Below are 22,527 nucleotides of genomic sequence, written 5' to 3'. Positions count from 1 at the left end.
CCTTGTTCTACATTTCTATTTGAGGTCTTTACATTGCTTTAGATCTTGAAATGAAACAGCACTTGCAAAATGATGAAAGAAAATAAAAGTGTATTTCGCTCTCTTCTGTAAACCTACAAAACTCCGCATTCGAGATTTTTATTTTATTTTGCGCTGCTGGGAAGGATGAGCCGCTTGGCTCTCTGAAGTTACATCTGATTGGCCGACAGTGATGTGTCGTCATCCAATCACACCATGTAGCCGTGTCTGCATAGGCTATCGTTGTGTTCATAACATCGGACCAGAGTGTTGTACATTGATAGTATTCTTTTCTGTTATCTTTTAACTTTCACCGGTTTCCTACAATTGAAGAAGAGCCATCATGGAGAAAGTGATTTTAGTGACCGGCGCGAACAGGTAGGCAACGTACATTATTCATAAATAGGCTGACTGTCACTGCAGTTAATCTTGTCCAGGCTACTTGATGGGATAGGATAACGTTATTAATGCGATACAATGTCGCCAATCACTGCCTGTCGGGGAATTAATGTGTTTGAAAAAAGTTAAGCTAAGCATTTGCAACAACGTTTCAAATGAAGAACCACTTGACGCAATATGGCCTTGTAACGTCATATTGTGGCAAATGTAGGCTACATGTTGACAAAGTTGCTGTTAGTGGAAATACTGCCAAGTTACATTCACGTCTCACTTGTAATGAAGCTATTGCACTAATAGCCAAGTTACTCTCTACTCTATCTCAAGCCAGCTTGTTGTCATTTAGTCTGACTAATCCATAAACTGACTTTGATTCACTGATTGTCCACTGACTGTAATAACAGTTGACCTATGGAATTAAAATAAGCGTGTGTGTGTGCGTGCAATGCAACACATGAGGACGTTTGTGTCCTACACCTACAGTATATGTCATCTCCTATCTATGACCTCTCCATCTCCACAGTGGTATCGGCCTAGCCCTGTGTGAGCGGCTGCTCTGTGAGGACAGTCGGCTGCAGCTGTGTCTGGCCTGCAGGAACATGCAGAGGGCTGAGGCGGCCCGCTCCGCTCTGCTGACCTCTCACCCCGACGCCCACATAGACCTGCTGCACCTGGATGTGGGCTCTGTCCGCTCGGTTCTCCACGCCGCCCACAAGGTCAAGGCTAGGTATAGACCGTCAGACCATTACCCTGTTAACTCCTCACACACACATACTGTACACACACTAGTGGAGGCTCCTCATAGGAGGAAGGGGAGGACCATCCTACTCAGTGAATTTCAGAAAAATGTAAAAAGTTATGTTTTTTAGATAACTATACAAAGTATTTTCACATCACCAAATAACTGACAAAAACACACTGTTTCGCAATGAAGTTTTACAGCAGCCTCAACAGCACTCTCTGGGGTAGCGCTCTCTGAGGTAGCACCGTGGTGTATCCGAAGGACAGCTATTTTCCATCCTCCTCTGAGCACATTGACTTCGATACAAAACATTTTAGGCTCATGATTCTTACCCTCTTCCATAGACTTACACAGTAATTATGACAACTTCCAGAGGATGTCCTCCAACCTATCCAGAGCTTTTGCAGCATGAACTGACATGTTGCCCACCCAATCAAAGGATCAGATAATTAAACTAGTACTGAAAGCATAAGCTACAGTTAGCTAGCAGTGCAGTGCATAAAATGTTGTGAGTAGTTGACTCAAAGACAGAGAAAAACAATAGTTGAACAGTGTTGAACAAATTAATATCTTCAAAAATTAAGAAGAGAGAGCGAGAGATATTTTGTGGTATTCCTCTCAAACAGAGAGGAATGCTATTTATGTTAGCTAGCTGACTAAGGCTATCTAACACTGGTACTCTTCCAAGTCAAGGTAAGCTTTCGGTTTTATTAATTTTTTTGCTACTGGGCCCACAGGTGTAACTGCTAAACTGCTTGCTGTACACTGTACTGCATGATTGTAGCTGGTTTACTAACGTGTTAGTTCTAGTAGCTATGTTGACTTTAGCTAATATAGTGACAATGATGTAGGCTGTGTGTAGTGGTTATGGTATTGATAAGATAATTATCTAATAAAGGTAAATTAATCAATAAACCATGAATTATTAGTCATGTAGCATGGTTAATGAATAATCAATGTAATGAACGATTAGTCCGATTAGTCCCAGAAAGTCTAGTAGAGGCTGGAGAGGGAGAGAAATGTGTGTGTGTGTGTATTTAGTGTGCCCAAGAGAGAAGAGGACATGTGGTTCAGGGAGTAAACGTCAAGGTTGTCCTAATCTTGAGGGAAAGAAACAGGCAGAGCTGGATAGTGATAAAGCTTGTGGGAAGTCAAAGGGGAGATGCAGTTCACCAACAGTTTGTGTGTAAATGCATGTGCGTAAGTAAGGAAGAAACTATATAATGACTGTTTTGTTATCTTGACCTCAGAACGTTCTCATGAATAAAGCCGAATGAACCTTTTGCAGAAAGCTGAGTCCTTGCCTAATTATTTAACCCATTGTTTTACAAACCTTGGGAATTAGTCAAGGCTTATTGATTGTTGATTATTATCATTAAGATAAAATTCCTATATCAGGTATGAAAGTTTGGCTTGGGAAGGTTTTTTCGCCTAGTCACAGGCAGCTGTTATGTTGTGCACTGAAGTCCACAAGCGAAGGGAAAAGGTTAGAGGAGGAGAGCACGTTGAAATACCTTTCTTAAATGGAAGCAAACTGAATGAAAATGGGATAAACCTACCAGAATATTCTAGATCAGCAAGATGCAGGCAAAAGTGTGCAAGGTGGTATTGAATGTGTCACTGTCTGTCACCTTGATTACTAAAATTTTGTCTCTCGACGTGCACCTGCATCAGAAACTTTCATTTGTAGGCTAGGTTGTAGAAACCTCATGATGGGTGAAGGGAAAATTCAAGTATCATGTAGTAGCCTACACCTATCAATGTTACATTGAGCTGGGTGAATGGAATATGAATGACAGTCATCCAATATGCTGTAATAGAAATAAGACCATGCTCATAAACAATATATATAATAATAAACAGCACAGACACACAAACACATCTGGATATGGGCTCTGTCCGCCATGTTGTCAGTGCTGCCACACAGTAGAAGTAATAGTCATTACCCAGTTAACCCCTCACACACATACGTATAGACACACACACACACAAATGCATATGTACTTTACATCCTTTTCAATGTGACATCAATAAATACTTTTGCTAATACTCATTCCACAGGTACAACAGACTGGACTACCTATACCTTAATGCCGGGATCATGCCAAATCCACAGATTGACATCAAAGCCTTTTTCAAGGGCCTATTTTCTAGGTAAGGTAATCGCCTTCAAGCCGTACTCTACTCAAACAACACGCACCATTTAATTTCTCAAGGAACCCCTGCAGTTCCTCAAGGAACCATTTCTAGTCAATGGTTCATATTTGCACCTTCGGTTATTTGAGGGGTTCTTGGAGTAACCTTTAATGGTTCAATGTAGCAACAGGTTCCTGGAGGAACCTTGGGGTGGAGGTGTGGCTTAGTAGGGGCGTGGTTTTAAGATAGATCTTTTTTGGAAACCTGTTAGAGTAAATGTTAATTTGTTGTGTTGTCATCAAATTGTATTGGTCACATACACATGGTTAGCAGATGTTAATGCGAGTTGTTAGGTTCTAATTCTCAGAGTAAAAACTCAGAGGACATTTATGAAAGCTTAACCAAGTTTATTCTGCCCCAGGTAAAAACAGCTGCATTCCGACAAAAACATTTTCACACAAGCACTGATATTTAACCGTTCCTCATAGGCTGTCTCCTCCTACCCATCTGTACAAACATCATTCTTTAATGCTATGCAGGACACTGGTGATACGGGCATAAACTTTTTTATTTCTCCCTTTATTTGACCTGACCTCAACCCCCCTCCATCACTAATCCATGGCTCTCTCTCCTTATCAATGCCTGCCACATGTAATCACTTCCCTGCACTCAACACATTCCAAGCTTAGTTGCACACATGATATACCTTCCTCCTATAACCATTAACTTCTGGTGTAGACCCTCTAAACCTCAGCACTCCATCCGTGACATGAATAAGTATATTTCATATTCTCAGAACCCAACAGAGTGTAGAGAAATGCTTGTGCTTCTAGTTCCGACAGTGCAGTAATATCTAACAAGTAATCTAACAATTCCCCAACAACTACCTAATACACATAAATCTAAAGGGGTGAATGAGAATATGTACATATAAATATAGGGATGAGCGATGGCCGAGTGGCATAGGCAAGGTGGAATAGATGGTATAAAATAGTATAAAATAGTATAGTATAGTATATACATATGATATGAGTAATGTTTTATAACTCGTTTTTCAACCACTCCACAAATTTCTTGTTAACAAACTATAGTTTTGGCAAGTCGGTTAGGACATCTACTTTGTGCATGACACAAGTCATTTTTCCAAGAATTGTTTACAGACAGATTATTTCACTTATAATTCACTGCATCACAATTCCAGTGAGTCAGAAGTTTACATACACTAAGTTGACTGTGCCTTTAAACAGCTTGGAAAATTCCAGAAAAGGATGTCATGGCTTTAGAAGCTTCTAATAGGCTAATTGACATCATTTGAGTCAATTGGAGGTATACATGTGGATGTATTTCAAGGCCTGCCTTCAAACTCAGTGCCTCTTTTCTTGACATCATGGGAAAATCAAAAGAAATCAGCCAAGACCTTAATAATTGTAGACCTCCACAAGTCTGGTTCATCCTTGGGACCAATTTCCAAACACCTGAAGGTACCACGTTCATCTGTACAACAATAGTACGCAAGTATAAACACCATAGGACCACGCAGCCGTCATACCGCTCAGGAAGGAGACGTGTTCTGTCTCCTAGAGACGAACATACTTTGGTGCGAAAAGTGCAAATCAATCCCAGAACAACAGCAAAGGACCTTGTGAAGATGCTGGAGGAAACAGGTCCAAAAGTATCTATATCCACAGTAAAACGAGTCCTATATTGAAATAACCTGAAAGGCCGCTCAGCAAGGAAGAAGCCACTGCTCCAAAACCGCCATAAAAAAGCCAGACTACGGTTTGCAACTGCACATGGGGACAAAGATCGTACTTTTTGGAGAAATGTCCTCTGGTCTGATGAAACAAAAATAGAACTGTTTGGCCATAATGACCATCATTATGTTTGGAGGAAAAAGGGGGAGGCTTGCAAGCCGAAGAACACCATCCCAACCGAGAAGCACGGGGGTGGCAGCATCATGTTGTGGGGGTGCTTTGCTGCATGAGGGACTGGTGCACTTCACAAAATAGATGGTGTCATGAGGAAGGAAAATTATGTGGATATATTGAATCAACATCTCAAGACATCAGTCAGGAAGTTAAAGCTTGGTCGCAAATGTGTCTTCGAAATGGACAATGGCCCCAAGCATACTTCCAAAGTTGTGGCAAAATGGCTTAAGGACAACAAAGTCAAGGTATTGGAGTGGCCATCACAAAGCCCTGACCTCATTCCTATAGAACATTTGTGGGCATAACTGAAAAAGTGTGTGCGAGCAAGGAGGCCTACAAACCTGACTCAGTTACACCAGCTCTGTCAGGAGGAATGGGCAAAAATTCACCCAACTTATTGTGGGAAGCTTGTGGAAGGCTACCCAAAACGTTTGACCCAAGTTAAACAATTTAAAGGCAATGCTACCAAATACTAATTGAGTGTATGTAAACTTCTGACCCACTGGGAATGTGATGAAAGTAATAAAAGCTGAAATAAATCATTCTCTCAACTATTATTCTGACATCTCACATTCTTAAAATAAAGTGATGATCCTACCTGACCTAAAACAGGGAATTTTTACTTGGATTAAATGTCAGGAATTGTGAAAAAATGAGTTTAAATGTATTTGGCTTAGGTGTATATAAACTTCCGACTTCAACTGTATGTATCATCATTAAAGTGGCATTATTTAAAGTGGCATTGTTTTAAAGTGACTAGTTATTAATTTATTAAAGTGGCCAGTGATTGGGTTTCCATGTAGGCTGCAGCCTCTCTGAGTTAGTGATCGCTGTTTAGCAGTCTGATGGCCTTGAGATAGAAACTGTTTTTCAGTCTCTCGGTCCCAACATTGATGCACCTGTACTAGAGGTTGACCGATTTTTGAACGCCGATACCGATTTATTGGAGGACCAAAAAAGGCCGATACCGATTAAATCGGCCGAATTCTATAAAAATAATAATATATATTTGTAATAATGACAATTACAACAATACTGGATGAACACTTTTATTGTAACTTAATATAACACATGAATAAAAATCTATTTAGTCTCATAAATAATGAAACGTGTTCAATTTGGTTTAAATAATGCAAAAACACAGTGTTGGAGAAGAAAGTAAAAGTGCAATATGTGCCATGTAAAAAAAGCTAACATTTAAGTTCCTTGCTCAGAACATGAGAACATATGAAAGCTGGTGGTTCCTTTTAACATGAGTCTTCAATATTCCCAGTTAAGAAGTTTTAGGTTGAAGTTATTATAGGAATTATACAACTATTTCTCTCTATACCATTTGTATTTCATATACCTTTGACTATTTGATGTTCATATAGGCACTATAGTATTGCCAGCCTAATCTCGGTAGTTGATAGGCTTGAAGTCATAAACAGCGCTGTGCTTCAAGCATTGCGAAGTTCTGCTGGCAAATGCAGGAAAGTGCTGTTTGAATGAATGCTTATGAGCCTGCTGCTGCCTACCACCGCTCAGTCAGACTGCTCTATCAAATATCCAATCATAGACTTAATTATAATATAATAAACACACAGAAATACGAGCCTTAGGTCATTAGTATGGTCAAATCTGTAAACTATCATTTCAAAAAAACAAAACGTTTATTCTTTCAGTGAAATACAGAACCGTTTTCTATTTTATCGAACGGGTGGCATCCATAAGTCTAAATATTCCTGTTACATTGCACCACCTTCAATGTTATGTCATAATTATGTAAAATTCAGGCAAATTAATTACGGTCTTTGTTAGGAAGAAATGGTCTTCACACAGTTCGCAACGAGCCAGGCGGCCGAAACTGTTGCATATACCCTGACTCTGCTTGCACAGAACGCAAGAGAAGTGACAATTTCCCTAGTTAATATTGCCTGCGAACATGAATTTCTTTTAACTAAATATGCAGGTTTAAAAAGTATATACTTGTGTATTGATTTTAAGAAAGGCGTTGATGTTTATGGTTAGGTACAGTGGTGCAACGACAGTGCTTTTTTCGCGAATGCGCTTGTTAAATCATCACCCGTTTGGCGAAGTAGGCTGTGATTTGATGATAAATTAACAGGCACCGCGGTTTTGTAGTTTCAATGAGGCTAACAGAGGTGTATGAGTTCCTCAAGAGCCTATGCAAATCCCGAAGTTGGAGTAGTTACCACTTTATAAGGTTCTTTGGGCTCCTGAGTGGCGCAGCGGTCTAAGGCACTGCATCTTAGTGCTAGAGGTGTCACTGCAGACCCTGGTTCGATTCCAGGCTGTATCAAAACCGTCCATGATTCGGAGTCCCATATGGCGGCGCACAATTGGCCCAGCGTCATTAGGGTTTGGCTGGGGTAGGCCTTCATTGTAAATAAGAATTTGTTCTTAACTGACTTGCCTAGTTAAATAAAATAAATACATGTATTACTATGTGTAATCAGAAATGTTAATATTATATTGTAATATGTAATCTGCATAAATATTCAAGGAAAGTTTAAATTTGCAGTGTAGAAACTTAACATTTACCCTAACGGGTGGCCAAAAAGCCACACCGCCAACAAACCACATCTGCAATCTGATAGGCTGCCATGTCTACAATCATTTATTAAAAAAGTTCCAAATTTAACCCATCCCATCACGAAAAGGTTCTGGTTTTAAACTTTACACAGGGGTTCCTCGAAGATCCTTTTCAGAGGGGTTCCTCAAGGAACCTTTTTGAACTGGAAAGGTTCCACCAGTGTGGCAAGGTTCTTCCAGGCACCTTTACTTCTCTCACAACTAGACTCCAAGTACAAATCATTTTCCATTTGACCCCCTGAAAAAGTTTGAACTTAACCCTTCAGATATATATAGATATATATCTAGTAAGTGTTTAGCGTTGTCCAGTGCTCTGATGTGATGTCATCTTTGTGCTGCAGCAACGTCGTGAAAATGTTTGCCACAGCAGAGGGCCTCCTGACCCAGCAGGACCGTGTCAACAAAGACGGACTACAGGAAGTTTTCGCCACAAACCTCTTTGGACACTTTGTGCTGGTAAGTCACTTATCTTATTTTATCCTTTCGTATCATAATGTTTCTCAACACAGAGAGGTTTGTCTCAAATGGAAACACACCCTGGAAATTAAAACTTAAGCTGGTTAGGGCCAGGTGTTTTTTCTTACCTACGTAACCTGACCCAGGCCCCTGTTACAACTAAGGGATAGGGCCTGGAGTTTTCCTTGGTCAGGTTTCATGGTCACGTGGTGAGGAAAAACGTAGTGGTGGGCTGAACTCACTGATTTCGCCTCGCTTTTCCACGTCCTTATTAAGAAATGATAGAAGCCATAGCGAGAGTTGTCTTGAGGCTGTGGTATGATGTAGGTGTGTTATGTTGGTTGTGTTCCTCTTTACTCACCATAGTTGAAATATCCCATACAGCCACTTTACTTTCAACAAGGGATTGCGTGACTAATGGCTTTGCAAACGCCGGGTCACGTGCTGATGTGCTCCTAATCAATGATATTTTTTTGGGGGGTGCTGCCAAGTAGCGTTCTCGTAGTAGGCATGTGGGCACGATTGAAATCCAAAGCCAACCCAAGGAAAACTGTGGCGTGCGGGATTCCTTAAATCTCACAAATCTATTTTTGGGAAAAAACTGACATTATGACTCAAGTTCTCCCACTTACACTTTTTTGGGGTCAATTTTAGGACTACTATTGATGCCACATAGGCCATTTTCAAGCAGATAGTTGTTTTTTGAGTTGGCCCCTTTTTTAAAGGAAAACCACAAAGGTATTGGAAACTTTAAAAACTCATCTACTTTTCAAAACCACAGGGAAAATGATACCCAGCTCACTGTAACAGGTAGTAACCTCTAGAGACTCATGCCATTAACTATTAAACGTTTGTTTCTATCTTGTCCATTTTGTTTCCATGCTGTACCGTCCATGCACCTTACTCTCTAGTCCCTTGGACTGGCATTAGACAGTCTCAGTGATAGGACACGACTGATGACAGGCAAGGGCTGGAATTCAATCAAACCAGGCATTCATTAGCAATGTTTACTTTCATGTACTTTTTCACAGTTCTTGGGGTAATTTCACTCATCATATTTCTTGATTCCCAATTGAAAACGTATTTTATTCATTTTCCACAAGACACAAAGACAAAAGGACAACAAAAGATAAGAAAAAGTCAAGTCAAAATTAAACCTACCGTATATGAGAGAGTAATCTTACCTGTCCAGGTCTCCAGACGAACATTTTCCAAGTTTTTCAGTTTTTGACACCAGCCCATGATTTGGTCGCACACAATTCTTTTGCAGCATCACTCAATAGAAACAAATTGGCATCATTACTGAGATGGTAATAGGGCTGTGGCAGTCATTACATTTTGTCAGCCGGTGATTGCCATGCAAATAGCTGCCAATCTCATGGTAATTAACCGTTAATTAACATAAACACATTTAGCATCTCCTGGCTTTCACGCATAGCCTACAAGCCATTGATGCGGACCTTGGGAACATCTACATAAAAAAAATAATGTCTAATAAATCCATTTAATATAGCCCACACCATCACAATAAATCTATTATTTATTTTAGGCAGGTCTAAAGAAACATGATAAACTCAGCAAAAAAATAAACGTCCTCAGTGTCAACTGCGTTTATTTTCAGCAAACTTAACATGTGTAAATATTTGAAAGAACATAACAAGATTCAACAACTGAGACATAAACTGAACAAGTTCCACAGACATGTGACTAACAGAAATTGAATAATGTGTCCCTGAACAAAGGGGGGTCAAAATCAAAAGTAATAGTCAGTATCTGGTGTGGCCACCAGCTGCATTAAGTACTGCAATGCATCTCCTCCTCATGGACTGCACCAGATTTGCCAGTTCTTGCTGTGAGATGTTACCCCACTCTTCCACCAAGGCACCTGCAAGTTCCCAAACATTTCTGGGGGAATGGCCCTAGCCCTCACCCTCCAATCCAACAGGTCCCAGACGTGCTCAATGGGATTGAGATCCAGGCTCTTCGATAGCCATGGCAGAACACTGACATTCCTGTCTTGCAGGAAATCACGCACAGAACAAGCAGTATGGCTGGTGGCATTGTCATGCTTAAGGGTCATGACAGGATGAGCCTGCAGGCAGGGGCAAAAATCTGATATCAACTTTGGGGGGGACAATTACATGAAATTTTCTCAAGAGCAATTCCTGAGGGGGACACCAAAAGTAGTGCTGTAACACATAGCCTACATTGTAATATGGTAAATGTATATTGAGGAACCAAAGAAATAAGGTGTTTGCCGTACTCCTAACTACCGGTACCCAAAACTACACAACTACTCACAACAGTAATACCATTGCCTTTAACAAATCTTAGTTCAGTCACCAGTTTAAGTTGAGAGTGGGGGTATCCATGGCATTTTCCAATAATGTTCCTATTTTACAAGTAAAAAAAATGGAGAACCTTTCATAATGTTGCCAAACAAAGACTCAACAAACTTACCTGAGACTCCCTGTCTCTGCCAGTCTGTCCCTGCATATCTGTCCCCAACTCTGCTGTCTATGTGCCATCTGTTGCCTGCTCTGCCTAATGACATCATTGTGAAACATTTCCATTAGAATTTCATTTCTTTCTTATGAACATTTTATCAACTAGTCTTTGAGATATTAGGCTACTAGGGTTCTTACTTTGCGTTTTGGTGTACTGAGAAATACTCTGATGTCCGTCTTTTATTTTTCTGCCATTTTTCTACCTGGCTGGCTGGCTACACACACACACAGTGTGTAGGTTATTTACAGTAGGAGATGGGCTTCTATCATCTTATCTTTTATCATTCTATTTGGGCTTCGATCTAAAAGGTAGCTAGCAAATGTGAAACGGATTAAAATGACAAGAGTTGACAGCTGTATGAGTTCACCATTTACACAACATATGCTGCAACCTTTTGTAATTTTAATAGTTTGTTTCATATTGGCTGGCTTCCAACAATAGCTGAATTTGCAAAGCTAGCGAGCACCAATTCAGTTTCAGTGGTGTTTGCTATAATCTTTGCTACCCGGGTTAAATAAAATAAATAAATAAAAGTTCCCTTGCGACAATTTAGCTTTTGCAACGAGACCATTAAATATATTTAAGACAATGGTAGAAGAGAGTGTAGTTCTGTTCAGTTTGGACTTCAGTTTATCGCTAACCTTATCACAGGGACTTTGAAGCACTAACTTACATCATCTGCATGCTGATCTCGGAATAAATTGACGATAGCAAAGATTCCATCTTTGAGGAGGCCACATAAATGGAATAGGTACTAGCTAGCTTAATAGTTCATATTTGCGCGCTAGCTCTGCATATTCAGCTAGTGTGTGTGCGCGATTGACTGGATTAACCTCACGTCAGTTACGTTCATTGAGTGCCTTTCAGACAGTGGCTACGACCCCTCTGTTACCTTGCCAGTGGATCAAACCATTGTGAGGAAAAGGGTGGGGGGGTCGCAATCTTTTGAAACTTAAAAACGCTCTATTAAGTGTCTATAATCAGCACAATTGCTTTCATTGCGTATTATTAATATTTTTAAAATTACATAGTTATGTTTCAGTGATATATTGGGGGGGACAAATCATATTTTTCCCAGGATGGGGGGGGTCGTGTCACCCCCGCGATTTCGGCCCCTGCCTGCAGGAAGGGTACCACATGAGGGAGGAGGATGTCTTCCCTGTAACGCACAGCATTGAGGTTGCCTGCAATGACAACAAACTCAGTCCAATGATGCTGTGACACACCGCCCCAGACCCTGACGGACCCTCCACCTCCAAATCGATCCTGCTCCAGAGTACAGGTCTCGGTGTAACGCTCATTCCTTCGACGATAAATGCGAATCCGACCATTACCCCTGGTGAGACAAAACCGCGACTCGTCAGTGAAGAGCACTTTTTGCCAGTCCTGTCTGGTCCAGAGACGGTGGGTTTGTGCCCATAGGCGACGTTGTTGCCGGTGATGTCTGGCGAGGACCTGCCTTACAACAGGCCTCTCTCAGCCTATTGCGGACAGTCTGAGCACTGATGTAGGGATTGGGCATTCCTGGTGTAACTCAGGCAGTTGTTGTTGCCATCCTGTACCTGTCCCGCAGGTGTGATGTTCGGATGTACCGATCCTGTGCAGGTGTTGTTACACATGGTCTGCCACTAAGAGGATGATCAGCTGTCCGTCCTGTCTCCCTGTAGCGCTGTCTTAGGCGTCTCACATTACGGACATTGCAATTTATTGTCCTGGCCACATCTGCAGTCCTCATGCCTCCTTGCAGCATGCCTAAGGCACTTTCACGCAGATGAGCAGAGACCCTGGGCATCTTTCTTTTGATGTTTTTCAGAGTCAGTAGAAAGGCCTCTTTAGTGTCCTACATTTTCATAACTGTGACCTTAATTGCCTACCGTCTGTAAGCTGTTAGTGTCTTAACAACCGTTCCACAGGTGCATGTTCATTAATTGTTTATGGTTCATTGAACAAGCATGGGAAAACTGTGTTTTTAACCCTTTACAATGAAGATCTGTGAAGTTATTTCGATTTTTACGAAATATCTTTGAAAGATAGTGTTCTGAAAAAGGGACTTTTATTTTTTTGCTGATTTTATAAAGAAAATGTAGAAGAAGAATAGCATATGAAGAACAGAATAGCATATTCTGAGTTGTCCTTATGTTAGGCCCTGAGCTGGCTATGCCATATGGCTATGGGCTACAAAAGTTCATTTAGCAGACAAAATTTGTTTAGAATTCTGTGGCATTATTTTATGTTATTTTATAGTATGAAGAATAGGCCTACAATTGCACATACAGTGCATTCGGAAAGTATTCAGACCCCTTGACTTTTTCCACATTTTGTTATGTTACAGCCTTATTCTAAAATTTAAAAAATAAATAAAAAATTTTATATAGACAGTTGTGTGTCTTTCCAAATCATACCCAATCAATTGAATTTACCACAGGTGGACTCCAATCAAGTTGTATAAACATCTCAAGGATGATCAATGGAAACAGGATGCACCGGAGCTCAATTTCGAGTCTCATAGCAAAGGGTCTGAATACTTACGTGAATAAAGTATTTTAGTTTTTTACTTTTAATACATTTGCAAACATTTCTTTAAAGCTGTTTTCACTTTGTCATGAAGGGGTATTGTGTGTAGATTGATAAAACATTTTTAAATCCATTTTAGAATAAGGCTGTTTCCTAACAAAATTTTGAAAAAGTCAAGCAGTCTGAATACTTTCTGAATACACTGTACACTATACCCATTTCATGAAGCTCCTGACAAACAGTAATTGTGCTGACGTTGCTTCTAGAGGCAGTTCGTGAGTGTCCACATAATACATACAAAAATATGTGGACACCCCATCAAATTAGTGGATTCGGCTATTTCAGCCACACCTGTTGCTGACAGGTGTAAAAACTCGAGTAGGCTACCTTGTAATTTGTTCTGCTAAAATATTCTGCTAATGTTTCAAGTCATAGAAAATGTAGTAGAATTGCATGAAATGTGTTTAAAAGGACACATCTTTCCCATGCAAAGAAAGAAGAAATATATCTGATATCGCCTAGGGTCTAGCTATACGCGCTCAGCCATGCATTGAACGTTTTTTCTCAAACAGTGATTGAGTTCTATTATTAGCCTAAATTATGACTATCCAATCTACTCATCACATTATGAATAGTAGGCTATCTTACATAAGTCTGCAAATGCCATGATGCATGGAATGCTTTATTATAAAGGTGCATTTTTATTGTAAAAATTTGCTTCCCAAAACTTGAAACTCACGCCGCCTGCAGTGCCTTCGGTTCATGGGTATGACGTTACAAGCTTGGCACACCTGTATTTGGGGACTTTCTCAGGTTGGATGGGGAGTGTTGCTGCACAGCTATTTTCAGGTCTCTGGAGCAGGTTTTCATCAAGGCTTCCTTTGTTCTTTGCTCTGTTCATCTTTGCCTCGATCCTGACTAGTCTTCCAGTCCCTGCCACTGAAAAACACCCCTACAGCATGATGCTGCCACCACCATGCTTCACCGTATGGATGGTGCCAGGTTTCATCCAGATGTGACACTTGGCATTCAGGCCAAAGAGTTCAATCTTGGTTTCCCATGGTCTGAGAGTCTTTAGGTGCCTTTTGGAAAACTCCAAGCGGGCTGTCATGTGCCTTTTTACTGAGCAGTGGCTTCCATCTGGCCACTCTACCATTGGTGGAGTGCTGCAGAGATGGTTGATTGGTGGAGTGCTGCAGAGATGGTTGTCCTTCTGGAAGGTTCTCCCATCTCCACAGAGGAACTCTAGAGCACTGTCAGAGTGACCATTGGGTTCTTGGTCACTTCCCTGACCAAGGCCCTTCTCCCCAGATTGCTCAATTTGGCTGAGCGGACAGCTCTAGGAAGAGTCTTGGTGGTTACAAACTTCTTCCGTTTAAGAATGATGGAGGCCACTGTGTTCTTGGGGACGTTCAATGCAGCAGACATTTTTTGGTACCTTTACCCAGATCTGTGCCTCCACACAATCCTGCCTCGGCGCCTCTACAGGCAATTCCTTCAACCTCATTGCTTGGTTTTTTCTCTGACATGCACTGTCAACTGTGGGACCTTACATAGACAGGTGTGTGCCTTTACAAATCATGTCCAATCAATTGACCTTACCACAGGCGGACTCCAATCAAGCTGTAGAAACATATCTATTTATTTAATCAATTTTAGAATAAGGTTATAACGTAATAAAATGTGGAAAAAGTCAAGGGGTCTGAATACTTTCTGAATGCACTGTATATGTATGCCAGGTAGGCTACACCGGTTGTACAGTGGATTAATGTGCTTAATTTTAAGAATTGAGCCGTAAATATAGCAGCATGTGAAAGCTGGAATCCTCTTTTAAATAGTGGTCAGTCAAAACTCATCATTAGCGACTGGCAGTTAGCAAGTTTGGTAGGCTACTAATGACCATCAGCGCCATCTGAGCGCAGTTTTAGAGAAGCCTAGTTACCGTGATTAAACGGTCAGGTCATGACACATGACCGCCGGTGTGGCGGTAATAGAGTCACCATAACATCTCATGTTTTCAACCTAATCCATTGATTGTCATTCATTTTGGGTTGACAATTAGGCTATTGTTATATTTTACTGTTAAAATTTGGCTCCAGAATTTTATGATTTTTTTCCTTTGTTCAATAGAGATGAATCTTTATGTGCACTAATATCATATACAAGTTTATTTTGGGGTAATTCACCACCTGAGTAAGTGGAAACCCAAAACACATTAGCTAGATCACTAACTAAATATAAAACCTACTGCTAGTAGCCATAATGAATTTAACTAGCGCTTGTATTTCGTCTTGCTATGCCCTCCTCTGGGTGCTAGCAAGCAAGCTAGATAGTGCTAGGTATCAACAGCCAATCCTGTATGGGCTGGAAGCTATAGGGAACTTCGATTGTTCAACAGTGCCGCGATATCACAGAGGATTTGCATAAAGTTAAGCTTTCCCCAACTTAGGATCCGCACTGTTCACACTCCTTTGCTCATGCTCGCATCACCTAATGGTCCCCCTGTTTTCCCCGCAATTGGATTTTTAAATGTTATACAATCAGAACACTTTTTTTCTTCTTCTTCCGGAGCATTTTTTACTCTGGGAAAGTAGTGGCTCGCTCGACACGGCAGCAGGCCCCAGCAAAACAGGTACAGGGGCCGGACGGAGACTTTCATTACAGGAATAATGAGAATTTACTGTTTGACCAACTCATGGTTTTAGCCTCCTAAAAAATAGGACGTTTTGAGTGAGGTGAGCATGTACAATGTGTAGCTTGCACCAATGTGGTGTCAAAGTGGTCCAGGTTATCTGTCCCTTCAAACATTGTCATACTTTCCATCTCTATGTTCCAGGTCAGGGAGCTAGACTCTATCCTTTGCCAGGCTGGTCAGACCTCCCGGGTAGTGTGGACTTCGTCCAGCAATGCCAGACGCTCGGCCTTCAGTCTAGAAGATGTCCAGCACAGACTGGGGACCGAGCCCTACGCGTCCTCCAAGTATGCCTCCGACCTCATCAGCCTTGCCCTCAACAGACACAACAACAGCCAGGTAAGCCAAAATGTTCACTCAGTTACACATGGCAGTATTGGGCTATGAGCCATTGGTGGGTTGTGGCAGATCCATTTTGGATCCTTGCAAGAGATGTGTACTAGGTTAGGTACACACTCATTCAGTTGCACATGGCTGTGTTTGCCTAAAGGCTTCATCATATTCCAAATTTTGCACGCGTACACACAGCAGTGTTCTAGAATATTGGACCGTTGCCTTTCATACTTTTCACATTCTCAGAGCAACTCAAGCAATTTCTCCAACTGTCAACACGTTCAAATGAATAGAGGATGCGTACCGGAGTCGCATTGGTTGGGAATTGTGGGAGGTACGCATTCGGGCTGTGCGTCCCCCACGCATGGTGGTCTCAAGAGAAGCGTAGCTATGTCACAATGGGACGCCGGACTATCGCGTCTCAGTGTCTGTGGACTACGGTTTACCCTTAATCATAATTCAGGAGCAACTGGTGGGTTGTGGTGGGTCCATTCTGGGTCCTGGCCTGGTTAGAGACTGCATTGTCTGTGCTAGATCCGAATGGAATTGTGAATGCTGCCCTCTCTCTTTGTTCATAATGTCAAGTTGCATGACATTTTATATTTAGTAAAACTCTACCTCAAAAGTCAGTACATGTGTCAGATAATCAATAATGATACTTTTTTTTTTACACGATTGACAGGGGCTGTATTCATCAGTGATTTGTCCAGGGCTGGTGATGACCAATCTTACCTATGGCATCCTCCCTTCCTTCTTCTGGACCCTCATCATGCCCATCATGTATCTTGTAAGTTTCTAAAAAATTTTTTTTTAAAGTTAGTCCACAGTCTTCTTTTACTGTTTTGACATAATGTTTTGTGGTCTTGTGATTTAATCCGAAATTCAAATTTGTACAACTTGTATTGTTACTTAACATGTATGTCTTTATGAACAGATAAGAATCTTCACCCACACGTTCACACTGACACCGTACAATGGAGCTGGAGCATTGGTATGTCTCTCAGAAACCAATCGAAACAGTTCAGATGTGTATTATTTACATATTAACATCTAATATTATGCATATTTATGGGCTGGTTTCCCAGACACAGATGAAAAGCTTATTCCTGGACTAAAAAGCATAATCTGTGTCTGGGTAACCAAACGTGTATTGTCTTTTTTTTTTTATGTAATGTTACCGTCAATTAACTTGTTTTTACATTCTGCATCTTTGATCTGTTTTGGCAATTATTGGATATTTTACAGCATAAGAATATTTAAATATGAAATCAGTATTTTCTTAGTGTTTTACAGTTAATTACAACTGCGTCCTTACAACAAACATCATGGCATATTCATAGTATTACTGCATTATCACTCTAGCCATGCTTATCTGATGGTTTTTGTGTGTTTATCCGGAAGATGCTTTTACGGTTGACAATGTCACTCTCAACAGCTTGAAATGTTTTCATAATACATCCTTTGAGTCATATTTCAAAATCTGACATGTCATCCTGCCTTTAATAGCACTCGCTGTTTCTGAAAAAAACAGAGTCCCTGGATCCGAGGGCAAAGTATCACAGTTTGACGTCAGGCATGGGGAGCAACTACACGCAGCCTCGACAAGTGAGTGTGTCTTTCACGGTCCTCATTTAATCATATTTCCCCCCCCCCCCACCAAATGTTATTCAATAGACAGTAAGCAAACACTATAGAAAGCTAGGCCCCAAGATAAACATCTGTAATATTAAAGTTGTGAACAGATTCTATATTACTGTTTCGGTCTGATAGGGTTGTTCTAGCTTTAGGGGCGGCAGGTTGCCTAGTGGTTAAAGCGTTGGGCTAGTAACCGAAAGGTTGCTAGATCGAATCCCCGAGCTGACAAGGTAAAAATCTGTCGTTCTGGCCCTGAACAAAGGCAGTTAACCCACTGTTCCTAGGCTGTCCTTGTAAATAAGAATTTATTCTTAACTGACTTGCCTAGTTAAATAAATAAATAGGTTTACAAGGGGTTTTAAGTCAATGTTATTTGATAGTATTGTATTGTTATCTAGCCTTTTTCTCATGACTTTGGTGTTTTCTGTTTTTTAGATGGACATCGATGACGACATGTCAGAGGCCCTGTATGTGAAACTGCTGGAAATGGAAAAAGCTGCTCGTAAGAGATTGAAAGAAGAGGATGACAATAAACAAGCCTACAAAAAGTACCTCAACCAGACAGAGTAGTATTTTGCACGGCTATTCTCCTAGTTTAGGCCTAATCACTCAACTTTTATTCTATTCGGAAAGTACTCAGACCGTTTGACTTTTTACACATTTTGTTACGGCCTTATTCTAAAATGGATTAAATAAATACAAAATCCTCAGCAATGACAAAGTGAAAACAGATTTTTTGAATTGTTTGCAAATGTATTACAAAATAAAAACAAATACCCTTCAGACCCTTTGCTATGTGACTCAAAATTGAACTCCAGTTTCCATTGAGATTTCTACAACTTGATTGGAGTCCACCTGTGGTAAATTCAATTGATTGGACATGATTTGGAAAGGCACAGACCTGTCTGTCTATATAAGGTCCCACAGTTGACAGTGCATGTCAGAGCAAAAACCAAGCCATGAGGTTAAAGGAATTGTCTGTAGAGCGCCGAGACAGGATTGTGTCAAGGCACAGATCTGGGGAAGGGTACCAAAACATTTCTGTAGCATTGAAGGTCCCCAAGAACACAGTGGCCTCCATCATTCTTAAATAGAAAAAGTTTGAAACCACCAAGACTCTTCCTAGAGCTGGCTGCCCGGCCAAAGTGAGCAATAGGGGGAGAATGGCCTTGGTCAGGGATGTGACCAAGAACCTGATGGTCACTCTGACAGAGCTCTAGAGTTCCTCTGTGGAGATGGGAGAACCTTCCAGAAGGACAACCATCTATGCAGCACTCCACCAATCAGGCCTTGATGGTAGAGTGCCCAGACGGAAGCCACTCCTCAGTAAAAGGCACATGACAGCCCGCTTTGAGTTTGCCAAAAGGCACCTAAAGACTCTCAGAACATGAGAAACATGATTCTCTGATGAAACTAAGATTGAACTCTTTGGCCTGAATGCCAAACGTTACGTCTGGAGGAAACCTGGCACCATCCCTACGGTGAAGCGTGGTAGCAGCATCATGCTGTGGGGATGTTTTTCAGCGGCAGGGAATGGGAGACTAGTCAGGATCGAGGAAAAGATGAACGGAGCAAAGTACAGAGAGATCCTTGATGAAAACCTGCTCCAGAGCGCTCAGGACCTCAGACTAGGGTGACAGTTCACCTTCCAACAGGACAACGACCCTAAGTACACAGCCAAATCAACGCAGGAGTGGCTTCGGGACAAGTCTCTGAATGTCCTTGAGGGGCCCAGCCAGAGCCCGGACTTGAACCCAATCGAACATCTCTGAAGAGACCTAAAAATAGCCGTGCAGCAACGCTCCCCATCTAACCTGACAGAGCTTGAGAGGATCTGAAGAGAAGAATGGGAGAAACTCCCCAAATACAGATGTGCAAAGATTGTAGTGTCATACCCAAGACGATTCGAGGCTGTAATTGCTGCCAAAGGTGCATCAACAAAGTACTGAGTTAACGTTCTGAATACTTATGTAAATGTGAGATTTTAATTAGCAACAAAATCTAAAAACCTGTTGTTGCTTTGTGATTATGGGGAATTGTGTGTAGATTGATGAGGGGAAAAAATAATTTCATCCATTTTAGAATAAGGCTGTTACCGAACCAACTGTGGAAAAAGTCAAGGAGTCTGAATACTTTCTGAAAGCATTGTATATAAACGAAACTGTTTTATTGAGTGTGTTTTACTCTGTGTGAATGAAGAGAAATGGTATGCTCTGTATAAGTTGACCATAGCCATGAGGGACTAGTAGTGGTTTGAATAACGTTGCTCTATTTGTGTGAATACTCTATAGAATCAGCTGTATGCATTGACTTTTTATCAGCCACCATTTTCAATAGCCTCCCTAGTTGAGTAGAGGTTTCACATTTTCAAGCACTTTATAATTTGATCTTGGTTAGTGTACGCTAGCTAGGCTACATGAGTGCTGTCCTTTTGTGACTATAACAGGAACATGTATAGTAGGCACTCAAGTAGATAAAATATGGTTTAAAGATTATATTAAACAGAGACTGCAACTTGAATACTGAAATCCACTGAAAATACTGGAACACTAAAATGCTAAAACTGAAACTTTATTTATTTTTCCTTTATTTAACTAGGCAAGTCAGTTAAGAACAAATTATTATTTTCAATGACGGCCTAGGAACAGTGGGTTAACTGCCTTGTTCAGGGGCAGAACGACAGATTTGTACCTTGTCAGCTCGGGAATTCAAACTTGCAACTTTTCGGTTACTAGCCCAACGCTCTAACCACTAGGCTACCCTGCCGCCCCATGGTTAATGAACATTTGTTAATGTCTCAGAAAGGGACCATGCAGCCTGTACATTCCTGCTGCTAACTCAAGGAGCTAAATGTGGTAGACTGTCAAGACCGTTTGTGAATTATCAAGCACAAATAGCAATACCTGACCAGAACTAGGCAAAGCATTCCTTTGTGTTTGGTTGGTAAGATGAAGAGTTGTGAGCTGTTGAACTTTTATTGAAATTAAAGTTTAAAATGAAAGATTTATTTGCATTATTTATGTGTAGCTTGTTTGAATGAAAAGTTGATCGATGCCACCACTCTTCAAGCTAATGCTGACTTTGGCTCAATTTCTGACGTGTTCTTATCTGCAGTGCCTTTAGGAACTTTTTTCCACATTTTGTTGTGTTACAGCCTGAATTTAAAAATGACTAAATTTAGATATTTTGTCATACAATACCCTATAATGTCAAAGTGGAATTACGTTTATAGAAATGTTTACAAATTAATAAAAAATGAAAAGCTGGAATGTCTTGAGTCAATAAGTATTCAACCCCTTTGTTATGGCAAGCCTAAATAAGTTTGGAGTAAGATTTTGCTTAACAAGTCACTTAATAACTTGCATGGATTAATGAATACCTCATCTCTGTACCCCACACGTTCAGTCGAGCAGTGAATTTCAAACAGATTGAACCACAAAGACCAGGGAGGTTTTTGAATGCCTCGCAAAGAAGGGCACCTATTGGTAGGTGGGTAAAAAAAACAGACATTGCATATCCCTTTGAGCATGGTGAAGTTGTTAATTACACTTTGGATGGTGTATCAATACACCCAGTCACTTCAAATAATGTTTATTTTGTATTTTTTTTCTCTTTTTTTTCCTCCCCAATTTGTAGTTACAGTCTTGTCCCATCGCTGCAACTCTCCCATACGGACTAGGGAGAGGTGAAGGTTGAGAGCCATGTGTCCTCCGAAACACGACCCCGCTTCTTGACACAATACCTGCTTATCCCAGAAGCCAGCCACACCAATGTGTCGGAGGAAACACCGTACACCTGGCGACAGTGTCAGAGTGCATGCACCCTGCCCACCACAGGAGTCGCTAGAACGCGATGGGACAAGGACATCCCGGCCGGCCAAACCCTCCCCTAACCCAGATGATGCTGGGCCGGCTGCGACACAGCCTGGAATTTGCGATGCAGTGTCTTAGACCACTTCACCACTTGGGAGGCCCCAGTCACTACAAAGATACAGGCGTCCTTCCATGAGATTTCACCATGAGACCAATGGTGACTTGAAATCAGTTAGAGTTTAATGGGTGTGATAGGATAAAACTGACGATGGATCAACAACATTGTAATTACTCAACAATGCTAACCTAATTGACAGAATGAAAAATATTCCAAAACATGCATCCTGTTTGCAACAGGGCACTAAAGTAGTACTGCAAAAAATGTGTCAAAGCAATTAACTCTTTGTCCTGAACACAAAGTGTTGTGTTTGGGGCAAATCCAATACAACATATTACTGAGTACCACTCTCAACATTTTCAAGCATAATGGTGGCTGATTATGTCATGGGTATGCTTGTAATTGTTAACGACTGGGGAGTTTTTCAGGATAAAACATCAACGGAATGGAGCACAGGCAAAATTCTGGAGGAAAACCTGGTTCTGTCTGCTTTCCACCAGACACTGGGAGGTGAATTCGCCTTTCAGCAGGACAATAACCTAAAACACAAGGCCAAATCTACACTGGAGTTGCTTACCAAGAAGACAGTGAATCTTCCGGAGTGGCTGAGTTACAGTTTTGACATAAATCTACATGAAACTCTA

General features: G+C 41.0%; 1 protein-coding gene across 2 annotated transcripts; it reads left to right on the top strand.

The window, feature by feature from the left end:
* The first annotated feature begins 217 nt into the window (after positions 1-217).
* On the top strand, positions 218-20,954 carry hsd17b7 (hydroxysteroid (17-beta) dehydrogenase 7). Of its 2 annotated transcripts, none has more exons than XM_014139316.3 (9): positions 218-396; positions 938-1,141; positions 3,218-3,310; positions 8,157-8,271; positions 16,130-16,324; positions 17,001-17,105; positions 17,253-17,309; positions 17,850-17,923; positions 18,389-20,954. In XM_014139316.3, the coding sequence occupies exons 1-8, from the start codon at positions 362-364 to the stop codon at positions 17,883-17,885; spliced, it is 840 nt and encodes a 279-aa protein (XP_013994791.2). In that variant the 5' UTR covers positions 218-361; the 3' UTR covers positions 17,886-17,923; positions 18,389-20,954. The 2 variants fall into 2 exon arrangements, with proteins under 2 accessions (XP_013994791.2, XP_013994790.2); XM_014139315.3 differs by having other exon boundaries at positions 17,825-17,923.
* Positions 20,955-22,527: the final 1,573 nt, after the last annotated feature.

The sequence above is a fragment of the Salmo salar genome, chromosome 14, assembly GCF_965601325.2.
Source record: "Salmo salar chromosome 14, fSalSal1, whole genome shotgun sequence".
In the NCBI taxonomy this organism is placed as follows: domain Eukaryota; kingdom Metazoa; phylum Chordata; class Actinopteri; order Salmoniformes; family Salmonidae; genus Salmo; species Salmo salar.
Note: the sequence above shows the minus strand (reverse complement) of the source record. Positions and strands in the feature narration are given on the sequence as shown.

What these genes read in the sequence shown, in the direction of transcription:
- hsd17b7 (XM_014139315.3), top strand. Translation starts at nt 362, where the DNA reads ATGGAGAAAGTGATTTTAGTGACCGGCGCGAACAG. An exon ending in TCATGCCCATCATGTATCTT is followed by an intron (nt 17,106 to 17,252) that starts GTAAGTTTCTAA and finishes CTTTATGAACAG; the next exon opens with ATAAGAATCTTCACCCACAC. An exon ending in ACAATGGAGCTGGAGCATTG is followed by an intron (nt 17,310 to 17,824) that starts GTATGTCTCTCA and finishes TGCCTTTAATAG; the next exon opens with CACTCGCTGTTTCTGAAAAA.